The following is a 24,074-nucleotide window of genomic DNA, read 5'->3' as shown; positions in this document are numbered from 1 at the left end:
TTTCGATATGTAAAAACATTCTCTATTGCAGTGGTTTTTGAACTTAAAATAGGTCAAATTGAAAGTGTAACACTAATTAAGTGTTTGTAATTTTCTTTAATGAGGGATGTGCCCACATATTACTAATTTTTATAATATCCGCTCATTTTGTCAGTTGTCCATTTTGACAAATTACTCCAGTGTAATTAAATACAGATTTAGTCTAAAGACCTTATCTTTAGCTCTACATCTTATTCATTCTTTACAACATATTATTTGATTTTTTTTTTCTCCTGCCCTTTATCTTCTTTTCAATGTAGAGATGGCCGTTGTTAAGATGATGGGATACTACAAGTTTATTTATTATAGAAAATTCGGTGAGAATTACATGTATTTGTTTTTCCTAGGCTTTGTACGCAGCTCTGTGTGGAGTTTACTATCTTCTCTTCTTTAGCTAATTTTGAAAAGTTTGTGACTAGTGTTTAAATATGGTCATTAATAATGTATTTTTGAGTGGATGCTCAATTTTCATATGTCTGTTTGTTTGGGTTTTTAGGTGAAATGTATTTTCAGAATCCAGTATGAAGAGGTTTTTTATATTCAAAGACCAAGTGAAGAAGACAGATTGCGATTTTTCAGAGGCTTAATTCTTGATGAGGCAGCAATGCCCCCACCAAGAAGGAAACAGGCTGGTAAACTAAGTTACAGTAAACCCAATAATAATAATTGATCTGAGTGTTTTCTTTCATGATATTTCCCTTTTTCACAAGGTGTGGGTAAATGACACTTAGTATAATTAGGATTTGGCAGTGTTACTGAAGAAGAAATTTTGTGCATTACATTTATCAGCTTTGGAAAACGGAGAGCTGTGGGGTTAAGAACACGGTGATAGTTAGGTTGATAAGGGTGATTAAATATACCATAAAATTTGGAGTGGCTTAATCCCAAGAGCCCCTGTGCTGTTAATATTTATTTCCATTGTCTGACTTCTTGTTTTTTTTCCCTAGCTCTTCGTGCTCTGGAAGTTCTTCCTCTTGCACTGCCGTGTCCTGCCCGGGAGCTGTCGGAAGCAGAAAAACAGCGGATGGAGGACCAGGAAGAGAACACGTTACGAGAGCTGCGGTTGTTTCTCAGGGACGTTACCAAGAGGCTGGCGACAGACAAACGCTTTAACATCTTCAGCAAACCGGTGGATATTGAAGAGGTCTTGTTTCAGTAACGTGCAAACAATGAAGTTGAAACTAGTAGAAAAAGAATAGAAATTAAAGGAAGGAAGTTGATAAGTTGAAACCAATAGAAAAAGAATAGAAGTTAAAGCAAGGAAGTTGATAAGTTAATAAGAAAAAGAGATGTTTGATCCATGATCTTTCTAATCTAAAAAGCTGATTTTTAGCTGGTGAGGTAGTCACAACCTCGCATGGAGGATGTTGGTTTCTTCTCCCAAGCAGCAAGTCGTAGGACAACAGGGAATGGCCTCAAGTTGTGCCGGGGGAGGTTTAGATTGGATATTAGGAAAAAATTCATCCTGGAAAGGGTTGTGAGGCATTGGAACAGGCTGCCCAGGGCAGTGGTGGAGTCACCATCCCTGGAGGGGTTTAAAAGGCATTTAGATGAAGTTCTTAGGGACATGGTTTAGTGCCAGAGTTGGGTTATAGTTGGACTCGATGATCCTGAGGGTCTCTTCCAATTGAAATGATTCTATGATCTGTGATACACGGAGTGGAGCATGTTCTTTGGCTCTACCAGTGACCTGTTGAAAAACCTTGTTCATTGGTGACAATTTTGTAACTGAAATCAGCATTTAAAAATGCCATCACTCCTATCCCTACCAGTGCTCTTTTAAGTATTTGAAACCATAAATATAATTCTTTAATGAAAGCTTTTACAACCTTTAAGCACAGGCATGGTAATATTGGAAAAGTGGTCAATGTTCTGTATTATATCAAGCATTAATAATTTTGCTGAATAATTTCAGCAGTAATGCTTGTGGCTGCCATGAATCACAGCGGTAGCGCATTATAAGGCATTAACTGGTCGGTTATTGAGTGTGCACACCTTAACTGATGAGACAGGTTGATCTGCAAATCTATTTTCAGGTGCTGGTGTATGAATAGGTTTGTGTTTGGCCTGACTTTGGGATCAAATGCTGGCCCTCTGCAAGCTTGCTAATTAAAAAAAAATAAAAGCCTAATTGCTTCTGGAGAGAAGCATCTCTTTTGAAAGACATTAAGGGTTGAATATGGGACATTAGAAGTACAGGATTGTAGAAAGCAGGATTTGCAGTCTAAATTCCATGCAGGATGGTACAGGCATCTTTTATGGACCAATGTATTCCTCTCTTTGTTTGAGATTTACGTAGTGTTCTGTAACTGACTGCTTTTGAAAGACTGAAAATAGCTCATTAACCTGGCAACTTACAGTGTGAGCATGGGCTGAGAAGCAACTTTGATTTTTTATTTTAGTGTTTTGTTTTTTTTTTTTTTTAATTAAACTGCTTGGGAGGTCCATTTGTGTAGGAAACTCTTCATATTCACAGTGAAGGCAGTTTCTTCACCCCGAGAACTTGCAGTGTAAACTTACATGAATAAGGGCACATAAAGAGAGAATAAACCACTGTCCTTGTTTTGTAGATGGAGAATTGAAATGTGAACTTGTCAAAAATATATCACAGCACTAGAAATTAAATGTAATCCTTTTCATCCCACCTGGTGCATTTAAGCACAGGACTGTCCTTTTCTCGTAGAGCCTGCCTGCTTGTCTTTCTGTGAAAATGTGTTATGTTCATTCCACTCCTACTTGCCTTGCAGAGAATGCTGCTATGTGACAGGTCAAGGATTTTCCTGACTAATTCGGCTGCAATATTTAGTTTCCAGTGAAGATTCTCTCTGATGTGCTAAAGAGAAAAGGAAGCCCATGGTTTGGCTTTCCATTCACTGAACCAGTTATCCTCATGGTTCCATACAGGGAGACAAAAAGGGAGCTTTTACTATTTTAGTTTTTCATCATAAATTTCAATGTGTATATGTAAGGAATTAGGTTGCAGGCTGTGCTCCACAAAAGTAATGCATTAATGTTAGTGTATGTTATAATATATTTTTATATGAATGTCTACAGATGCTTTATGAAAAAACCCCCACAAACTTATGGAGCCATTATGACTTGATCTCAATATGTAGTTAACTCTTTAGTGTTTTGGCAGCCACCATCATATGTGGATGGTTTCAAAATAAAAAATGCAATACTGTTTCTGAGGCTGTCAGTATATTTAATTGGTTGTGATCTTAATCACATTGAAACATTCAAGTATAGGGTTTTTTTTTCTTGAAGTAAATAACAAATTCATAGTTTTTTTTTTTTATGGAGTTTGGTACAGCAGCTGTGCTGATGCATTTGACTATCAAGCTTGAGCCCCTTATGGTACCATTAATTACATTAAGTACTTTTTAATGTACCCTAGTGGATGGTAAATCTCCAATTATGAGCTAAGCTCATAGTCAGCAGTGAACTCTTGACACAAAGCTTTTTCTTTAGACCGTCCTTCTTTATGGTCAGTCTAATGTCTTCAATCAATAAAACCTGATGTTTTTTGTTGAACGAGTGGTCAAAGGAACTATTCAATAGAAGATATATAAAAGCTGATGATTTGAACATTTGGTGTAATAAGAACTTTGCCTATAAGGTGCACAAAGTATAGTTTCCCTAGTTTTATTTTAAGTAAGGCTGGTTTTGCCATTGTAACCCAAGACAGTGTTATAACACTGTCAAAAAAACCCAGTCTAAATAAAATTAAAGATACATTTATGTTAAAGTGATTTGCCTCAAAAATACCATTACATTCATTTAGAAAGATAAATTGGTGAGCTACTGAAGAAAAAGCTTCAGAAGTCCTGTGTTTTATTTAGTCTGATGAAACTTCCTTTTTCAACAGAAAGTGGTTTAGAAATGAAAATGTTTAGTGGATGTATTAGAGGTAAGCATGTGGAATGAATAAGAATCTGAAGATGTGAAACTGGCAATGTTCAAATGAAATGCGTATGGTCCTGTGTCATTTCTATATGCTATTTGCTTATAGGTTTCAGATTACCTTGAAGTTATCAAAGAGCCAATGGACCTGTCAACAGTAATAACCAAAATTGATAAACACAACTACTTAACAGCCAAGGATTTCCTAACAGATATTGACCTGATCTGCAGCAATGCTTTGGAGTACAACCCAGACAAAGACCCTGGGGGTAAGGACCGACTTAGTTTTGGCCTACCAAAACCCAAGAGCCTGGGATTTAATCACGTATTTGGTTACTGTTCAGGCATTTAAATAAACTGCATGCTAGGTGATAATTAGAATAAGCAAACCCTAAGGGTCTGTGCTTTTAGTATTCCGAGGCCTGTGGTGCACTGGGGGATGTAAAAAGAGCAGGAGAAGTAGAGCATTCAGAGTTGTTTTCTAATCAATTAGGTTTTGTAGTTCCTTTTCAAATTGGCTAGCTCCCTTTCAGTGAGTAGACTTTGTATCTGCAATGAAACCCCGACGTAATTTGGAGAGTTCTACAGAGACTCCTGTGCGCGGTCTGGCAGCGGCCTGCTTTTATTTCCACGTTGGCTTAGAACGTGAAACTCAGACACAGAAATTAAGAACTGTGTATTTGGGGATGGAAATAAAAGCGGATAAATCATCAGGCAAGCGAGACAGTTGCAGCTGATTAGGCAAGATTATAAGGTATTGTCTCGACGAAGCGTGATGGGATGCTTTCAATTAAAATGGAATTTGCAGATTGGAATGCCCCGAAAAGCTGGTCACACTCAAAACTAAGGGAAGAACATCTTGTGTACTCTTCACTGGGGCCATCTTACAGCGAACATTGCCAAAACAGCCTTTCCATGGGCAGCTTCCAGAGCCGCTGATAAAACAGCAACACAAAAGCACCCTTTGAACGCAGTTGTATTTGATATAACTGATCCTTGGAAACCAGGGTCCATCTGCAAACACAGTCCAATGTGTTAAAATGTTTTTCATTAGGTCTTGTGAAACCATTTTACCAGGTTCAAGCCTGATTTTCTGTGTTTTTCTTCTCGAATTTTGGATTTTCTGAGACATTTGCAAATGTCTCCTGTGGACTACACACAGTATAGTCTGGTCACGTAGTTAGGCTTGTTTTTCACGTTTGCCTTTTGAACATACCACTCGTTCTTATCTGTAGAAAATAAACTTTACTTCTTCAACTTTTGATATTTTATTTTACAACTAAAGAAGTACATGGATAAAATACAGTAAAAGGTTTTCTGTCTTCCTCATAAGACACTTCTGAGGACTTTTAATGTGTAATTGAGATGAAGTGATCAAAGGCCTTGATGGGTACTTGGGATTCCAAGTGCCTCTGAAGAGTGTGTGTTCAGAAGATGAGAACTGTGAGACGTACCTCTTATTTTTAGGCCATTTGGATCTGTGGGCTTGGTTTAAATCTAGGAAATGTGGTCTAAAGAGGGTTTTTTTATAAGTTTTAAACCAGATATTATGGGACTACAGACTTCTAAGGTTAGATCTGTTCAGGATAAACAACAGGAGTCACAGATTGAGTGTGGCAGAAACAGAACAGCAAAGACAGCTTGGGGAACATTTAGTGGCAGAAGTTTTCACTGAGCTCATCCAAAGACAAACAATCCGAAATATATGGAGGGAACAAAAGAAGGGACATTTTGGTTTTCCTTGCTGTCAGGACTGAGCTGGGATAAATGGATCTGGCTAATTCTAGGTTAACTTTTGGGCTGAAGTTTCTCATCATTGAGTGGGTAATGAAAAACAGTTCTGTCCTCTGCGTTGTGAGCAGTTGATGATGTATTGTTCTTCTGGCATGCAAGAATACTTGAGCTTTTGTATGAATACTCTGCTGACACAGCACATCGTGTCTGTTCTGAGTGAGCATTACATGCGTTCAGATGCGATAACTGAATATTAACCTATAAATGTTCATATTCTTTAAAGCTGGGCGTATATGCTCGCCTCTGCTTCATGCTTGAATCTGCAGAAGAATCACACTGTGCCTGCTCCTGTCCTGTTGGTCAGTTGGAAAGGCAATAAGAGTACCAGACCAGCTGGTTTTATATGCAGTACAGATATTCAAAACTGGCTTCTTTGGGGTTCTTTTCCTGGTGCTTTGCTGTAAAATTTCAGATAAATTATATAGTAAGATACGTTGTGGGTTTTTGTTTGTGGTTTGTTTTGGTTTTTTCTTTCCCTCCATTGTTTGACCAGGAACCGTTCTGAAAGACATGGAAACGTAACCAGTCTGTGTTAGTCAGAATAGTGTAATATTTTGCACAGACAGTGTGTCAATGAGGCAAAGTCTTGCCCATCGCGGGACGTGAGGAAAATAGTAGATTGGTCAAATACTCGATTTTCCCCCTCCTTTTTTTCTTGTGAGGGCATCTTAAACTTTATTTGACCAACTTTTCAAAGCCTAATATCACAAAATAACATCTGCAAAGAGTGCGGTGTACTTTGTGATCATAAAATATAATGCTTCGCAAATATACGTGAGTAAACATTTTGAGTTTCTGCTTGATTTAAGTGGTGGCAGATTTCCCCGGAAAACATATGTAGGACTCATTTGAGCTGGATATTGGATACTTTTTTTTCACTCAGCTGTAAAATTTGCTGTTTCTAGAATTATAAACCTTGTTTTATAAATGTTCACTGATGTTCTTAATTGTTGTCTTTAGTGATTATTAAAGCAGATCAAATCTACTAATTGTATCATATCTTGTAGGCATTAATGTTGATATTTGCTGTTGAAGTACCTTCCTCAACTGGAAAAAGTAATTGAGTATGGATGAACTGACAAATTAATGTTTGTACTAAAAGCCAACGAGTGTTGTAGGTGTCGTTGAAAAGCACCATTGTAGATATCAGTTTTTCCCCATATAGGCCTACTTATCAAGTTACAATTACTTTTCAAATTTCAACAGTGTTGGAGTAATTTCGTTTGTGTGTTTCAAAGGTATGGGAACTGGTCTTCTCTGAAAAAATGTTTGTTTCATGAGTCACATTTAGGCTTCCAGCGTGGGCAATATGTTTTGTCCTATTCCCCAAATAGAGATGAAAACACAGCAAACTCGCGGTTTGCTTCTTGCCAGTTTTCCTGACTGGATTAAAATGAAAAATAGCTATTCAATATAAACAATAAAGCAATCTTTTAGCACAGTTTGGAATTTTCTACCAGTTATTAAATAAAAATTAAGCAATAATTTCAGGTTAAAAAGCAACAGGGAAGGAATATGAGCAAGCTGAGCCTACGTTACAGATTCAGGAGACATCCAGTATGATTTTGCAGGCAGTATAATTGTGTGAATGTTCCTCAACCCCGGTGGGTAAATTCATTTCTGGACAAGTCTCTTGTTACTCCAGGGACTCTGGGTAGAAACCGGCTACACCTGCTGATTCTAGCAAGTTTCTCAGGGTTGCAAGTTGATTTAGGTGTGTTCATCATTCACTGTTTGTTTAGAAATGCCTCTGTTTTTACTTTGAAAACTCCTATATCAAATAGCTGGGTTGCGATTTTTGAGTGTGCTGGGGTATTGATCCATCTACATTTTCATATGTTTGTAATATTTCTGAGTTACTTCTGTCTATATCAGTGGTGTAGTGTACAATACATAACAAGATAGAAATGGTAAAGAATTTACATAATTGTGATAAAATTAACAAGTGTGTTGTCCTGTTTTCTAGATAAAATAATTAGACACAGAGCTTGTACTTTGAAGGACACTGCTCATGCTATCATTGCTGCTGAACTGGATCCAGAATTTAATAAGATGTGTGAAGAGATCAAGGAAGCAAGAAGAAAAAGAGGTATGTTTAACTTCTTTTAACGTAGCATAGATGTGATAGAAAACAAAACTTACAAATGTCCATAGAAACATTTAAATTTAAGATGAAATACAGAATGGGTGTCAGACTCAGGCAACGCATGTTAAGGGGTGACTGAGCTTGGAACTTGTCTACTTCTCCCAACTATGCGAGCTGGTCCGACAAGGCACCGTTGTTGGTTATGAAAGAAGGATGCGTTGGCTGTTGGTACAAAAAGTATTGGAGAATATGGTGAAGAGGTGGGTGTTGGCATTGCTGTACTAACTGAAGATGTGATGACACAAGAGCTCTATGCTAAAAATACCGTATAATGCAGTGTAATAACAATTATGATTAGGGAGAATGGCATTTAAAATGGTGTGGATTTTCAGTTCAGCCTGGCCTGTGCACAGTGTACTTTGGGTGATAATCAGTTGATTTTTTTTGTATTAAGAAACAATATTACATCCACATGGAGGGAAGCGTGAGACTGATAACAGTCCAGAATCATGAAATATAACCCCCTACATTTGAGGACATCACTGACTTAGTTTTTGTTTAAATTAGTGCAGTTGTTTTCAGCTTGGAGTCCGTAGACCTCCAAGTCTGTCCACAGCTTCTGAAGTGGCCACCAACGGTAAACAGAAGCCCAAATGTATTCCCAGTAGCGCTCTGTTCACGTGAAAGATTCTATCCCTCTATGGGAAGTTTTTAAAGTTCTGAAATTTGAAAAAAAATGAAAATCACTGAAACATAACATTAGAACAAAATTTCATGCTGATTTAGGGATTAATGATTTCAGTAATTGCAGCTCTGCCTTGGCGTTTCCTGCTTTTGAAAAAAAAAAACCTACATGATTGGATTTCTAGGTGGAATTTGGCTGGTCTTAAGTTATAGCTGCTGGTTCTTGAAATACTTCAATCAGTAGATTGAAGACCTTTTATTAATAAATTTCTTTGAACTATGCAAGCATCTATAGGCTTTCTCTTCTTCAGGTTTAAACAGATACAGTTCCTTTTATTCTCCCATTCAGTCATGCTTTTTTTGTCTATTTCTCTACAAGCTTCCAATGTGTGTCTTGAATTGTGGATAAGAGAACCAATTGTAATTCACTGTGGCTGTAAAATAGAACCAACATAATGCCTTCATTTCTCCTTTGTACTTTTCTATTAGAAGTATAAGAATATTCACAATTCTGGCCTTAGTGCCACGCTGAGAGCTGTGCTCAGTTAATTATCCATTATGAGTCCCCCATGATTGTTAAAGGTTCTTACTTCTCAGGTTAAAGCAACAGTTTGTAAAGAGCTTTTTGTTACAGAGTGACCGGGTAGCTTCTAAGTCCCTCCTTGCAAGAACCAACTGGAACGCTGCCCCCCTCTTTGTGGCAGTGACCAAGTAATAGATATTTCTGGGGGCCAAAACCTGCAGCCTCTGCGAGAGGTGGGTTTTCAGAAGTCATAATTAAGGTTGATGGTGTCATGCAATGAACTTGTAGAAAAAGAAGATACTGTTGGTGTCAGATGCTGGTTAGCGGACCTTCAGATATAGGTAACTAGCAGTACCAGTTGTTTGTGAGTGACAACAGGTCACATACAGCGACGGACGGGTTTCAAAGTGCATTCTACGCAGTGGTGTGGAAACTGTTATGGTGTCACAGATACCTGCAAGACACGTTTCAGAGATGCTCGTGCTTTTGGACCACATCGTGGTGGTTTCAAGAACAAATGTGCTCTGCAGTTTGTCCAGCTGTGGAGTGTGGAGGGCTGGGATCACTTACTGGATTAGCAGGGACAGAACATTTGGAATGCATGGAAGAGGCTGTTTTAGATTTAACTGGTTATGAATGAAGAAAAATTCATTGGGCTCTTGAGAGCTGCGGAAACCTCATGCTTTAAGGCAATCACAGTGGATCATTCTATCCCTGGATCAGGAGTTATCGAAGATTGTGATGTAGAACATCAAGAAGATGGGACTTCAGGCCCGTAGTCTTGGCGCTGGTAATGGATGGAAAGAATGTGAATGCTGACCAACCTTCCCATTACTCCCATTTTGTTCTGCAGAATATGCTCAGCAAGACAGCAGATCAGCAAAATCACCGTCCATCTGCTGGTCTAGACTTTGACATCTACCCTGTTTTGCAACATTTTGAAAAAGGGATGACAAAGGCATATACTGGTGTTTTCTTGTTTTGATTGGATATCCACGAGGTTATTAAGGGATTTCTGGTTTCCCCTTTGGATTGATGACCAGATGGTCAGGTATAGAAGTAACCCTCAGATCCTCCTTCCTCCCCTCTGCTTCATAAGAGTATATTTTGAAATAATAGAATCTTTCAGTGAGGAGGTATTGAGGAAAGCTGTGTAAACTATTTCTTTTGCTGTCCAAAAGCTTTGTGCAACTGGTTACCTAAATGGAAGAGTGGTTGCTTATACTGGGCTGTTTTCGTCAGTGGAGCTTCCTGATGAAGACACGCGGAGTGGGGCAGCCAGCCTTGCTATCTGACCAGTGGATGAGGCAAAGTGGTGGGGGACTGAAGCCTTAAGTACTTCTCTTTAGTATCAACAAGAGATGTCCAAGCAAGACTTTAAATGAATGTCAATGCTGAAGTCACAGTGAGTGGGCTTCATCGCATGATGCACAGCAGGCTTCTGTTCAGATCCTGGTGCCCTAAGCTTCTCTTTTCATCGTCCTTTCAAAGCGCTGGACTAGGGTGTATAAAGTCTGATGGGGAAGAAACCCCACTTGGTGTCTGCATTTCTCTGCATGTACCCTGTTTCCCTGAAAATAAGACAGGGTCTTATATAATTCTTGCTCCAAAAGGTGCTTACTTTTTTACATATATAGCTGCCCAGACACTATTTAAATTGACTTTTTAAATGAACTGTAACTAGGGCTTATTTTTGGAGTAGGGCTTATATTTTGAACATCCTGAAAATATATGCTAGGGCTTGTTTTCAGGGTAGGTCTTATTTTCAGGGAAACAGAGTATGTCTGGACTCAGCTTGACACAGGATCCTACCATCAAACCTTAGCAGCGTTAAAATTCTTAGCCTGATGACAGGACTCTTGTGAAAGAAGGGCAATAATGCAAACAGTGGACTATGGGCAAAAGAAAAAGAAAGTCCAGGTTTATCATGCAAAGCTACTAGTGGTTCTTGGACTGAATATAAAACTTGTATTAATACCTTCTCAGAGGAGGTCAGGGAAGTGTTTCAGATCAGGATTTGGGTGGCTGTGGCCATCAGAAAGGAAATTTGCCTTCTGACAAAGGCATTGTGCCCTATACTCGGTTAGATTTTGGCCAACATTTTCTTGGCTACGTTTGGAAAGACTCCAATGTGAGATGTGGGTGGAATTGAGCAAGCTGATCTGCATGAGGCTTCTAATAGGTTCTCTGGAAACGTTATCCAGTGTTTCTGTCTGAAATCCCAGGGGAGTCTGGAAGGCAGGGGACACATAGTATAGGCTTTTTAATCTTCACTCAGTTAAAAAGCCATTGATTTTCTGATTTGTGCCACGTATTAGCTCTTAATTTATTTCCAGGATACTGAAGATGAGGGTTAAGGCTAAAGAGCTCCATATCCATTTTCTTCACAATTCTCTTGGCAAGTTAGTTAGCAATCTTACACAGGTTTAAAATGGAAGGTATTTTCTGCATCACTTTCTTTTTCCACGACTTTTCTGGTTTTTAATAGATCTACCTTTTTTATTTAGTACTGAGACTGGTGACCAATCTCAGAAGAGGTGCTGCAGGCTAAGAGGGTGATGAACTGCATGACAAAATTATGATAGTATCCAGAAGTTAAACTAGAATTTATTGTTCTTTTGTTACTGAAATGAGCTGCTGTTATTGAAAGACTATAAACCAAAAATAACAAGTTCTAAGTTGGTAAATTAAAGAAAAATACCAGATTATTGAAATTTGCAGCGTCTTGTTGAAACAAGCAGCTAACAAGGTGGAAGTGGTGGATGTTTCAAGTAATAAAATATATTTGATATGCAGTTTAAAATACACATAATTATGACTAGAAACTTATGCTGTAGCTTTTAACTGTGAGGTGAGAGTTTCTTTCTAAATATTTCGATTCCTGCATCCATCAGTTTTAGAGCTTCTTGTTGGATCTTGGTCACTTGGCTCTGGTTACTACTGGAGACACGATAGGACATTTTGAAGACGCTTAGTGGATGGATGGGAAACTAATTCACAAATATGAAAGTTCAGAGATTTGTTAATGAGTTTAAGATGTGCTTAACCAATATGAAAGTTTTCATTTTTTCAATTTAATTAAAAACCATATGAAATAGTAGAAGCTACGAGATGAATTTACATTACAGAAAGCAAACCAGACTTTTTGTTAAAAGCAGAATCACATCGTATTGACTCTGAGATGGATCCGCTTTACATAACACAGATCATGGTGACAATCCAGATATTCTTTGTGATGTGGTGTGCGATGGCATTATGAATTGCCACTTATTTTAAATCATCTTTTTAAAATTAGACGAAGAAATGAAACTGTCAATAAGAATTTGCTTTATAGAGGAAATACAGATAGAAGAATGCAATCTTTGGGGACCCAAATGTGAGAGTGAGTCATGTTTTTCTAAGCCATCAGAGCCGACAGTTTTAAGACCACGTAACCAGTAAGTTATTTTGTCAGTAGAAAACAAATATTCTTGATTCTAATCTTTGTTTTGAATGTTCAACTAAATATTAATTCATGTGTTCTGATTGCAGCGTGACATTCCACGTTTCTTTTAAAATTCAGTAGTTTTATGCTGCTTGGTTTATTTAAATAGGTATGGTTATCTTCTGTACGCAGGCTTATCAGTAACAGCAGAACAAGTGAATCCTCACGGTTCCACTGTACGGAAGACAGAAACCAGAGTTGAAGAGGCTTTTCGGAGCAAAACCAAACCCCCAATGGCGGTGTGGCCCAACTCTGCGAATAAATGTGCATGTGAGTACCTGGGTGATAACTGCAAAATCAGAGGTGCTTCCACTGGCAAACACTGAAAACGTGTCTCTGCTACTGTTTACTTATTATTTCCAGAAGTAATTTTAGGCATGAAACACATGAAATTTTAGGAGTGATTCTATGAAATACTCTTTTTTATGGCCACGTGAAATCTCTGCACAAGAAGAAACAGGATTTCTGTTTTTGTGATAAACTTTTGTTAATGTACTACGAGTTACTTTTTTCTTTGTAAAAGAGTGTTTTCAGTATAACATGACTCCGATCCAATGAGAATATCGCTTTTATCTGCTTAAGTGTAAAAATTCATTTACTCTGTGTATTCACAGGTATATACACCTACATGCCGCTTCATACTCTCTCACATGCACTATAGTTATTCATCTCCTGTCTTCAATACATAGAGTATCACACGAAAAGTTAGAAAAGAGATGACAAATTTAACTGTTTTCCTTTACGACACCTGGTTTTCAGTAGTCAATACCCATTACTGGAGGGTGTTAAAATACTCTCGCTGTAGCCTACTGGATTAGTCCAATTGATCAAAATCTCTAGATTTGTGAGAAGTGACTGTTTGTTTAACTGTGCTGAGGTAATCAGAGGCACTGCTAATTATTTCAAGAGGTAAGTTGATTAGAACAGGTAAATGTACAACAAATTTTTGTTGTAGTTATAAACAGAATAAAAACTATAAGAGGAAGTGAGTATGAGGGACATACCAATAGTTGTGCACGGCTTTCCTGCTGAAGATGTGGAATCCATTATCGATGTATTATTAATAGCATTATCAATTATTGTGTAGTAGGCAAACTGATAGATTAGAGCTGACAGATTTCACTCCTGCTCGTGCTCTCCTTCATGGTGCTTTTCCTTGATGAGAAAGAGGTTTCAAGGCACAGCAATAACTGTCCAGAGATGAACATTGTTTATATATGAATGATAGTGTTGATGTCAAATACTTTAATTAATTAGAGGTGTGTGGTTTTATTTCCTGAAGCTGTAATTTCTTCTGTTAAAGGAATTAAAGTCAATTGTACAGAGTTATGGCTGGAATAAATTGTTATATAATAAATGAATGGTGTGGATCCGAGCTGCTCCTTATTCATTTGGCAGCTTGTGCAGAAACACAGAGAGGATGGAAAGAATTTGCAACTTCTTTTTAGTTTCCTGTGCAACCCAAGGTGAACGTTGTCACTCTGGCTGATCTACAGAGCGCTTCCCTGGCTCTGCGTGCGGTGCAGCAGACGGCAGGTTTATAGATGGCCAAGCTGGACATCTCTTGGGAAGAGAGTGACCCGTTACTGGTGACTGGTATTATATGAATAGAAGCTCTGGTGCCTCTGCTGTCTTCTCCACCTCACGCTGGGGATGCGGTGGCTGTTGTTGGAAAACTAGAGCCATGGGCTGAGGGAAACTGCCAGTGTTTCTGTGTGGGCAAAAAAAAAAAAGAAGTTAGTGTTAAGGCACTGTTTCTGTTGGTATTTTGGTGATTTAGGTTGGAAGGCTAGAAAATTTGAGGCTTGGTGGTGTTTGAGACTATGGTCAAATGAAAATCCACCTTTCAAGGCTGAGTCTGGGTGAGGTAGCGAGTCCGGGGGGATGTGACGCATTGAGTAAAGGAGAGGGAGAAGCAGGAGTTGATGAGCAGGCAGAAATCTGCAGAAGAAATTCAAGTAGTCTGTGACCGCACTTAAAGATTGATGTGGTAAGTACAGGAGAGACTGGAAACTTGGAGGAGATAGAGACTTGGATGGGTGTTTGGAGAAAGGAGCTTGTCGAGGGTTTAGATTGCGGGGTGACAATCAAACCCTGGCAGATGTATTGTTAACATCCTCTCCCACCACTTTCCCCATTTGCCCCTCGCTCTTCCCCCTTCCCACTAAGGACAGGCGATCGAGAGGGAAAGAAGGACAGAGAGAAAAGAGTTGGAAAAATGAGAAATGTTTTACTAATGCTACTAATAAGAATAGAGAAAATAATACAAAATATACAAAACCAATCTTGAAAGTCCCAGCAACTGCAGAGCCAGCACCCAAAGTCCTGGATTGGACTCTGCAGCCAACCGGAGCTGGATTCAGTCTCTCACTAGGCCTCAGTTCGCAGGGACGACTCGCAAGGTCCTCTCCTAATGTCGACCGTAAGCAGAAGGGAAAAAGGGAACGAGATCCTCATGATCTCACACTTTTATATGAAGTATTCATGTGAATGGGATGTTATACACAGTTGGCCAGTTTCTTGGTCACCTGTTTCTCGTTGCCCCTCTGGCGAGATGTGAATTTGTCCTTATCAATAACTTTGCAATCTATTGCTATGTTTACCAAAACATGTATCTGGTTCTCCAGGAAAATGCAGCTAATATGAAGGCTTTAGCTGACAGGCAAATTCACTAAAAGAGAAACTTGTTTTTAGCAAAACCAGGACAGAGCTTTTGAGTAGGTGAGAGCAGAACTGAGCATATTGTAGGGAGCTCAAATAAATTAAAATACATGGTGAATTGGGTTGTATAAATGAAAGAACCAAGTTTAGTGAAGGGATTTCTGAACAGAGAGAATTTTAGAGGTAGAATGCAAATTTTTTTTATGGTCAAGAACCAAGGTTGCTTTTTTTTTTTTAAGACTAAAATGTATAACATCAGAGTAAAAAGGACAATGATTCATGTATTTAAATTACGCAGGATTAAAAACTGTACTTTTCAATTAATAATTCTGAAAATCTTCCATTTTTTCTGCTGTTTGAACTTGAATTAATCTTTTTCCTTAGATAAATCGAAGGAAAAAAAATCACACATTAATAAAATCAAAACATCTTACAGATCTTTTCCAACCTAAATGACTCTATGATTATTTTCCTGATTAAATTATTTTTTAGGAGCTTTGTTTACAGTATTTTTAGAAATAGCTGCAGAAAGGTCCATTCAGATGAAACACTTGAGAACTCAAAATGAAATTGTTGTGAAGCATCTTCTCTCAAAACAGAGTGAACTCCAAGCAGTGCAGGAGCCTTCCCCAGTTTAATGCCCTGTTTAGTGGTCAGGACCAGTACAGAGAGAACAAGAGTTGGTTCGTCATGTGTTGGTTTGTTTTCTGAGGTTATATATTTTGTATGAAGCTTCATCTAGGTTTTCAGTTGCCTATTATTTTGTGATTTAAGTTTTCTGATGTATTTTAGATTTTTTTTTAAAATTTTATTAGGCCAGGTAGGCTATCAGAAGTATGGCACAAACCAGTTGTTCTCTTTGAAGACACAGCGATACACGTTCCTGAGTTAGATTTAATTGGCAACTTCCATTTCCCTTGCTGGACATGCACCTCCAGTGGATTGTGTGGAATATATAGGATAGATGAGTTTTAAACGTATTGCATTACTAGAAATTGCTGAAAACGCATTTGGGAGAGTTCTACCACTGATAATTTAAAAAGTTTCCATATTGGCTGTGTATTTTGGGAAAAGCGCAAGTGTTCTGGTGGGAACATAGAACGGGACGTGGGTCAAAAACCTGATGTATGTAGTTGTGTGATCACAGCATCACAAAATTGCTCTGGTTGGAAGGAACCTCTGGAGATCTTGTGGTCTCCCTCCTCTGCTCAGAGCTGGTCGCTTCAGGCATCTCACCCTTATGAGGAAAGGCTGAGGGAGCTGGGTCTCCTTAGTTTGGAGAAGAGGAGACTAAGAGGGGACGTTATTAATGTCTATAAGTATATAAAAGGTGAGTGTCACAAGGATGGAGCCAGGCTCTTCTCGGTGACAACCAATGATAGGACAAGGGGTAATGGGATCAAGCTGGAACACAAGAGGTTCCACTTAAATTTGAGAAGAAACTTCTTCTCAGTGAGGGTGACAGACACTGGACCAGGCTGCCCAGGGGGGTTGTGGAGTCTCCTACTCTGCAGACATTCAAACCCGCCTGGACACCTTCCTGTGTAACCTCATCTGGGTGTTCCTGCTCCGGCAGGGGGATTGGACTGGATGAGCTTTTGAGGTCCCTTCCAATCCCAAACATACTTTGATACTGTGTTGGGAATGTTTCCAAGAACGGAGGCTCCACAATGTGCCTGGACAAACTCTTGTGGTGCTTGGCTGCTCTCACAGTAATTTAGTTCTTAATTTTGAATTGAATATCTTATGTATGTGTGCCCATTGCCTCTTGTCACTGGGCACCAATAAAGGGTCTCGTTTCACCTTTGTTTATATGTGTGTGGAAAAGGAAGCTTCCAGCAACGTACAGTTTGGTGTGTCTGGTAAATTAACGATTGCTAAGTGGTTTAGACACACGTAGGGCATAAAACATGAGCATCTCTCCAACTATTGAGATACTGTGTAGTAAAAAATCTCTCCTACTGCTCTATTTTGCCAGTAGATGGAGTATGTTGCGTATTATTTCACTGTCTTGCAGTTGCTTCCTTTAATGTTACATATAAATAAACTGCATAGGGAAGATTTGGGTTTACGTTCTTATCTTTTTTTTTCTGTTAACAATAATATATTGTGGTGGTAGACTGCAGATTTTATGCTTAATTTGTAGAGAAGATGTCTGTTATGCCAGATGCTAAATAGGAGAGCTGTGAAAATGGCATTCGGAGCAAATAAAAATATTAGAATATTTTTTTATGTGAAGTGTTAAAAAGACAAGTTTTATACAAAAGTCGTTTTATGAAATATGAACTAAACACACTGCTGACTTTTCCCAATAGTTGAAGTGATTAGTGATATCTATAGAAAGAAATGTGGGGAGATTAGGGTAGGGTATAAAAACTGCTGCAGAAAACCTGGTTCCTAAAGTAAGAATGTTTAGTTGTACCTTTTTCTGTGGTAGTTTGTTGGTTAATTTTTGTTTTCTAAATGGTGATCATTGCTATCGTATGTGTAACATATTTATAACGGAAAGGGGGTTTTGGCAGGAGTATTTTAAAAAAATACTTTTAGAAAGAAAAGGTCTTTTGTTGATAATCTTTCTCAGAAGCTGTTTTATTCTCCATCTTCATCTGATTTTCATCCATTTAGTCTCTTTTCTTTGACCTCTCCTAAAGTGGGGTCAGTGTTTGCTGTACTTGAGGTGTTTAGTGCCGTGTCAAAGGACATGGCGGACCAGAAGCCACATGGTTTTGATTATTTTAACTGTTTTCTGCCTTTTGGACTAGTTCTGAATTTGGATTCAGAATTTGGCATATTAAGTCATCCAGATGCTAACATTAAAATCCTAATAGCTGCTGGTGTTGTGTCACAAATCCTACACTTGCTGCTGTTTTATTTTCTCCTCCTGCTCTCCAGAAAAGGGATTTGACTTGACTTGATTCTCACTTGAGACAGAGGCAAGTACTGTAACTTTACAAACATCATTAAAAGTCATTTTTATGGGTTTTAAGGATGTGTTTATTCAGAGCTGAGACAACTGCCTCTTTATTTCTTTATCATTTTGTTCTGGGTAGCGTAGCATTTAGCACCCGGGATGAGAGTAGTTCCCCCTCCTGTGTCTGACTCTGCCTTCAACCAGATGCTTTAAAAGAAAGTTGCAAACATTTGAGAATTTTCCTCTTTTTGCCTGATTTTGAAGGAAATACCAGCTTGGCCGATTCTGAGTTGTTAACAGTTCTTTTAGAACCCGTAGGCTTTGTCATTCTAATTTAAAATGCCATTTAGTGAATTTGTGGGAGTTGCAATAAATCCTGACTGCCGGTTCTTTTTTGGGATCCCATCAAGCTTTTGGATTCAGTGCTATCTAGTGGCAAAGAAGTCTTCGTTCATCACTATTAAATACTTGCCACTTGAATTAACCCAACGTCTTTTTTCTCTGACAGGGGAGCTGAGAGGGTCCTACAGTTCACTTAATCAGTGACTTTTTAAATATTGTCTTGTTTTTCATCTCCTTTCTAACTCAGTAATGCAAGATGCTCAGCTTCTCTTAAGGAGGTTTTCCTGAAAGCATTATCACCACTTCTCTTATAAATATGGCAAAAAGAGAGATTTTTAAGACAAAGTTTTTTTAAGGAGTTCTTCTAAAGTATTTGTTTTTCCCTTAAATGGTACGCACAAGCAATGTAATAAAGTTTTCTGACCTTTTAGATATATCTTATTCTTTCTTCCCTTTGAAAATTGTGGCAATATTTCCTTTAAATGGTCTAAGGACTTGGTATCAAGGTGTCGTCTGCAGAAGCTGTTGATGTTCTTGTGATTATTACAAATTTCTTAGCCTCAGTTTTCTTTGTTTTTTAAGAATTTTGCCTCCTCGACATAGAAACCAATGGAGAAGCCTTGAAGCTTTCAGCTATGTGATACAACTGAATGCTGTAAACTCTATTGAATGTTATTTTAATTAGAGTAGGAACACCTTCTCAGCTCGTGAAGCTGCAGAAGAACCTTGTGTTTGCTCGTGGCTCTCTTGCAGCAGGGAAGATGTCGTTCAGTCGTCCCCAAGAGCCGTCTGAATGTACCAAAAATGTAAATAGCTGTAATAGTTGCTATTGCAAAGGGCTGCCTAGCAGAGGGAAAATTAGCACATCTATAGAGGTGGAAAGTCTAAAACTCATCTCCACAGCTGGAATTAATCTGATTGTCTCTTCACTTTTGACTTCATTTTTTCTCTTTAATTTTTCTATGTGACTGTCTTGTCAGGTACCTTACTAACATAATTGCTCTGGTTTCATGTAAATGGTACTCTTAGCTTGGTTTCCCAAGAAAATACCACCTGTGCTCTCTGTCGATCTCGGCTCCCCTAATAACTTCTGAATCATTTCACCAGGCTCAGATGGATTTGACAGGAGTTGAGGGCTGAAAGATTAGATTTCTGCAGGTTTTGTGGAAATTGGTAGCCGGATAAATCTACGCATGTGCTGAAGCAAAAGGCTGTAGATTGAAAATGGTAGTTACCTGTTAGAATCGTAGAATAGTTTGGGTTGGAAGGGACATTCAAAGCTCACCCAGTCCAACCCCTGCCATGAGCAGGGACATCTTCACCCAGATCAGGTTGCTCAGAGCCCCGTCCAGCCTGGCCTGGGATGCCTCCAGGGATGGGGCATCCACCACCTCTCTGGGCAACCTGGGCCAGGGTCTCACCACCCTCAGTGTAAAAAATTTCTTATCATGGTCTACAGCTTCCTCACAAGAGGAGGAGGGATGAGGCTGAGCTCTTTTCTTCAGTTATCAGTGACAGAACCCGAGGGAATGTCAGGAAGATGTGACAGGGGAGGTTCAGGTTGGACATGAGGAAAAGGTTCTTGACGCAGAGGGTGCTGGACACTGGAACAGGCTCCCCAGGGAGGTGTCACGGCCCCAAGCCTGACAGTGTTCAAGAAGAGACTGGACAACGTCCTCAGACACACGGTGTGAACTGTGGGGTTGTCCTGTGCAGGGACAGGAGTTGGACTCCATGATCCTTGTGGGTCCTTCCAGCTCGGGACATTCTGTGATTCTGTAATTCTTTGTCTAGCCTGAATCTCCCCTGTTCTACCTGCCCTTGTTAGCTGATGGGTTAAAACAGTGTGCTGGCCAGATGTGGTAAATCTGTTAAACTGTTCAGCCAAGGTGGGGAGGAACAGCACATATTTGTAGAGTTTTGTGAGAAATACTGGGAAGAGCTTGAGTTGAGAGCATTATAGGGGATGGTAGGGAAAGCAGGTGACTGCGGGGAGAAAATGCTGGGGATACTGCAGCCAAGATTATTTTTTTTTAAACATGCTTCATCTTGTCTTATGGAACTTCTGTTTGAGCACAAGTGCCCAGATTCTTCAAGTAGTTGTTTATATAACTTGTTATATATGCTCTATATGTTAAGTTGTTGTGTACATTTTTCTAAATATATTTGTCAGGTCTGTGCCTTAATTGCCTTCTGTCTAGGTGAAGAAAATGATACGTCTTCTAGGGGTTATTTCCACAGCCACCTCAAGCTGGTGAGGCTGCAGGTTACTACTAAAGGTGCCGTCTTGCCTTTTCGCTGGCTGCGTATTTCCACCATCTCCCCTGTGCCAGCACCATCGTTTGTGAGTTGGAAAGCTCAGTTGGGGATCTCAAGATGTTGAAAACTAACCCAGAAAATAAAAATGTATATATATGTAATGTTTCAGACAGATTTAGTTCCCTTATCTGTTTTACTGCAGGAACAGTAGTGCTGGCAGAAATGAGGTGGTGAAAACGCTGTAGCTGGCTTTGGAGGGAGAAATGGCTCTGTCTGTTAGTGGAAACTGGCACCTCATTTTGCTTTTTAAGCCATTGTGGACTGTGCTCTGTTCTTTCGTGCTGCTTATCTCTGACTGCAGTTTGGGACTTGGTGGCTGAAAACTCCAGAGACTTTCAAGTGGACTGTTCAGTGCCCCTTGGTAAGGAATGTGGAGCTACTGGAAACAGCTAAATTACTGTAGCAGAGATACAGGTATCCTGGATGCTGCATGAGAGAGTGTGAATTGCTGGTAATAAGTGCTTTCTCAAGGCTTTTGAGTTGCTTTACACACAGGACATCAGAAAGAGGTGAAGGGTTTTGATCATGGAAGAAAAACTTAAAACAGGTGCATTGCTTCAAGTGGTTCTTGATGATATTGCAGACACAAAAATCTAGATCCATGGTGATCTTGCTTTCCATGAGAACCTCCTTTGGATTTTAACCCCCAGGAGTTCTTCATGAAATAGAGGTAACAACAGAGAATCTACTGTTTGATGGATGTGAGTTTTATCGTTTAATGACAGAGGATTCACATTCTCTGGTGGACTTCCAAGCAGTGCAGAGGCATGGCAGGGTCTTCTTTTCTGCAGCATAAAGTGAACTTGTTAGTCCCCACTAATACTGTACTACACTCGATGTACTGGAGTAGTCAAACTACAGAAATTGCAAGAGAAACATCTCTGCTTTGACTGCTACATCTTCTCATTAGACTTCCTCCACATTAAGGCAAGCAGACTTGCTTGTTAATGATAGACATTCTTTGGATCTTTCTATTACATCTGCTTCCTTTTCCAGCTGTTAACTTTATTTCTGTACAGTCTGCACTTCTGTCACTGTATGGAGGGATCTGAGGGAGAGCAACAGCGTGTACCTCAACTTTGGAGCTTCTGTACCATTCCCCCATGTTTTTGAGATCTGCTTTCTGCCAAAAAAAGTGACAGTTACCTCCAGATCTTGCAGAAACACTTCAGGAATGTGGGGGAGATCTGTAATTTTGTTTGTATTGTTTTGGATTTTTTGACCATCGCTGTTCTTCAGTATCCAAGAACCATACCCTGCTTTGGACAGGGTTGGTGTGCACCCCTAGATAAGGGTGCTGGTTTCACCAGATGTTGTCATGACTTGGGAGTCTTAAGGCAGAACCGGCCCGTGGGCCAGAATTTCTGAAAGCCTGCTACAGGTTTAATTTTACTTAATTTGTGCCTAGAGGGCTATTCCTTCTGAAGTTAAGTGCAGGATTTGTATTGTTTAATCGTGGGAGGCAAGTGGGGGGAAGTGCTGTCTGCCTCAGTTCAGGGATATTTCAGCCGACCCTTAAGCGTCTCAACATAGGAATGAAAGAATTGAGCAACCTCGCTGCTTAACGAAATCCAAACTAAATTTGTGCTCAGTGATTAATTACATTGTATTACATCTCACTTTTTAAAAATGCTGTCTGCAGAGACTCTGCAGCTTAGGGGAAAAAAGGCTGTAGCAAGGAAGGGATGTTTTTGATACCAACTTCATCTGAACCCACGTGAAATGTTATGTGTGACTCGTGGTCGAACAGGTATTTATTGCCATTAAAAGTTCTGAATAACAACTTACAAGGGAGCAAACCAGAAAGAAACTAGACCTGAAGTGAGGATCCCTTTGGCAAATCTATAGAGGTTATATGAAGATGATAGTGAGAAGAGTTCAGCAATTCAGAAGGCAAGTGAGTGTATTCATGTGTGAATAATTGGTATTATAATAGTTTGAGTTACAGAAAGTCAGTTCTATAAAGCAGGATTCCTCTGACAATAGTATTTCTACTGCCTCTGGCACAAACACTGCCAAAAGACTGGATATCAATGGGTAGATTTCAGATGAGTAGTTTTAAAAGGAAAAACTGAAAAGGTGTTAAGGTGTTAACTTGCAATTGTCTGTACTCTGTTAATTTTTTTTAACAAAGTTAACTTGAAGTTTTTCCCTGTAAATAGCTGTTCCATGTTGTTACATACTGTAAACTTTTTTGTGTCATGAGTCACCCCAACTGTAAAATAAAATGTATGGGATTCTATTCTTGCTAGCTTACAGTCTTATATTGACATTAAGGCAGAGAGAGGGGAGTCCAGATTAAGTTTATTTTTTTAGCAGCAGTCTATTATTGCAGTAGCTCCTGCCCATTAGACCTTTAGTTTTGCATCACTTATACCCTGTGGTAGCTCCTTTTTCTTTTTGGATCATATTGTCTTGGAGGATTCAGCGATAAATTTTACTCTTTCCTGCCTAATATGACAGCTTCTCAGGTCTGTGTTATTCTCTCAGTACTGCCTTTTTCTTTCCAGTAAATATAATCAGCCTAGGTGATGAAATCTGGTGCCGACTTCTGCATTTGACCATTAAACATGCTGCATTAAACACCTTCCTGCTTGTGCCACTCTCTCAGCTTTACTGGGAGAAGTGGGCAGGACAGACAGACTGGTGCTGGGTTTTGGTTTTAAATGTTGGATTCCTTGCTCAGCTTTCCCCTCTTCCTAGAGGCTTGGCTGGCTGTATAAAAGGAAAATCTGCGTAATGATGTTATGGGTGCCAGTGATCTGGAGCCAAAATTTCTTCTCATATCCCAAAGGATATTCCTTTGCACAGAGCAAAAAGGTGTCGCTTTGAGGGGGCAGTTTAAATGTGAGGACTAGAATTTATTTTCAATATGATCAAGAAGATAAAAACTGATGGATGGGCTCAAAGGTAGTTTAGGTGGGGGACTAAGAATCTTGCTGAGGCCTTGAAAATGATGTGGGCAGTTTTGTGTTACATTCAAACGAGAGATTTAGGTGGGTCTGTGAAAGTCTGCAAAGACAAGGCTTTCATGGCTGGGATGGAGGGGGTTGAAAGCAGGAAGGGTTTTGCCTGAGTGATGGGGAAAAAGCCAATTTTTAGAAGTATACAGACAAAAATGCCGGGATTTTTGAAGTGTTGGTTGCTTATTGGTTACAGGTCTGGGTGTCTCAGGTGATGGTGGTTCTGCCTTAAGAAGTCGTAAGAGTCTGAGGTGGGAAAACTTTTGCATTAACTGAATGTTATCAACTAAATGTGGGTGAAAGCCAAAAGTAGCTAAGTTATTGCTTCTATCAATACAAGTACAGTTAAATATTATGAGGGCATG

General features: G+C 39.3%; 1 protein-coding gene across 2 annotated transcripts in view; it reads left to right on the top strand.

The window, feature by feature from the left end:
- Positions 1-24,074, top strand: part of ATAD2B (ATPase family AAA domain containing 2B) — an 88,445-nt gene that overhangs the window by 52,457 nt on the left and 11,914 nt on the right. The window contains exons 20-24 of one of the 2 annotated variants that reach the window (XM_065834729.2): positions 536-671; positions 987-1,168; positions 4,052-4,211; positions 7,703-7,825; positions 12,646-12,783. In XM_065834729.2, the coding sequence (XP_065690801.2) occupies positions 536-671; positions 987-1,168; positions 4,052-4,211; positions 7,703-7,825; positions 12,646-12,783 (739 nt within the window). Of the gene's footprint in view, positions 1-535; positions 672-986; positions 1,184-4,051; positions 4,212-7,702; positions 7,826-12,645; positions 12,784-24,074 lie in introns of both variants that reach the window. The other variant, XM_065834727.2, reaches the window with a different exon arrangement.

The sequence above is a fragment of the Patagioenas fasciata genome, chromosome 3 (assembly GCF_037038585.1).
Source record: "Patagioenas fasciata isolate bPatFas1 chromosome 3, bPatFas1.hap1, whole genome shotgun sequence".
NCBI classification, from domain to species: Eukaryota; Metazoa; Chordata; class Aves; order Columbiformes; family Columbidae; genus Patagioenas; species Patagioenas fasciata.
Note: the sequence above shows the minus strand (reverse complement) of the source record. Positions and strands in the feature narration are given on the sequence as shown.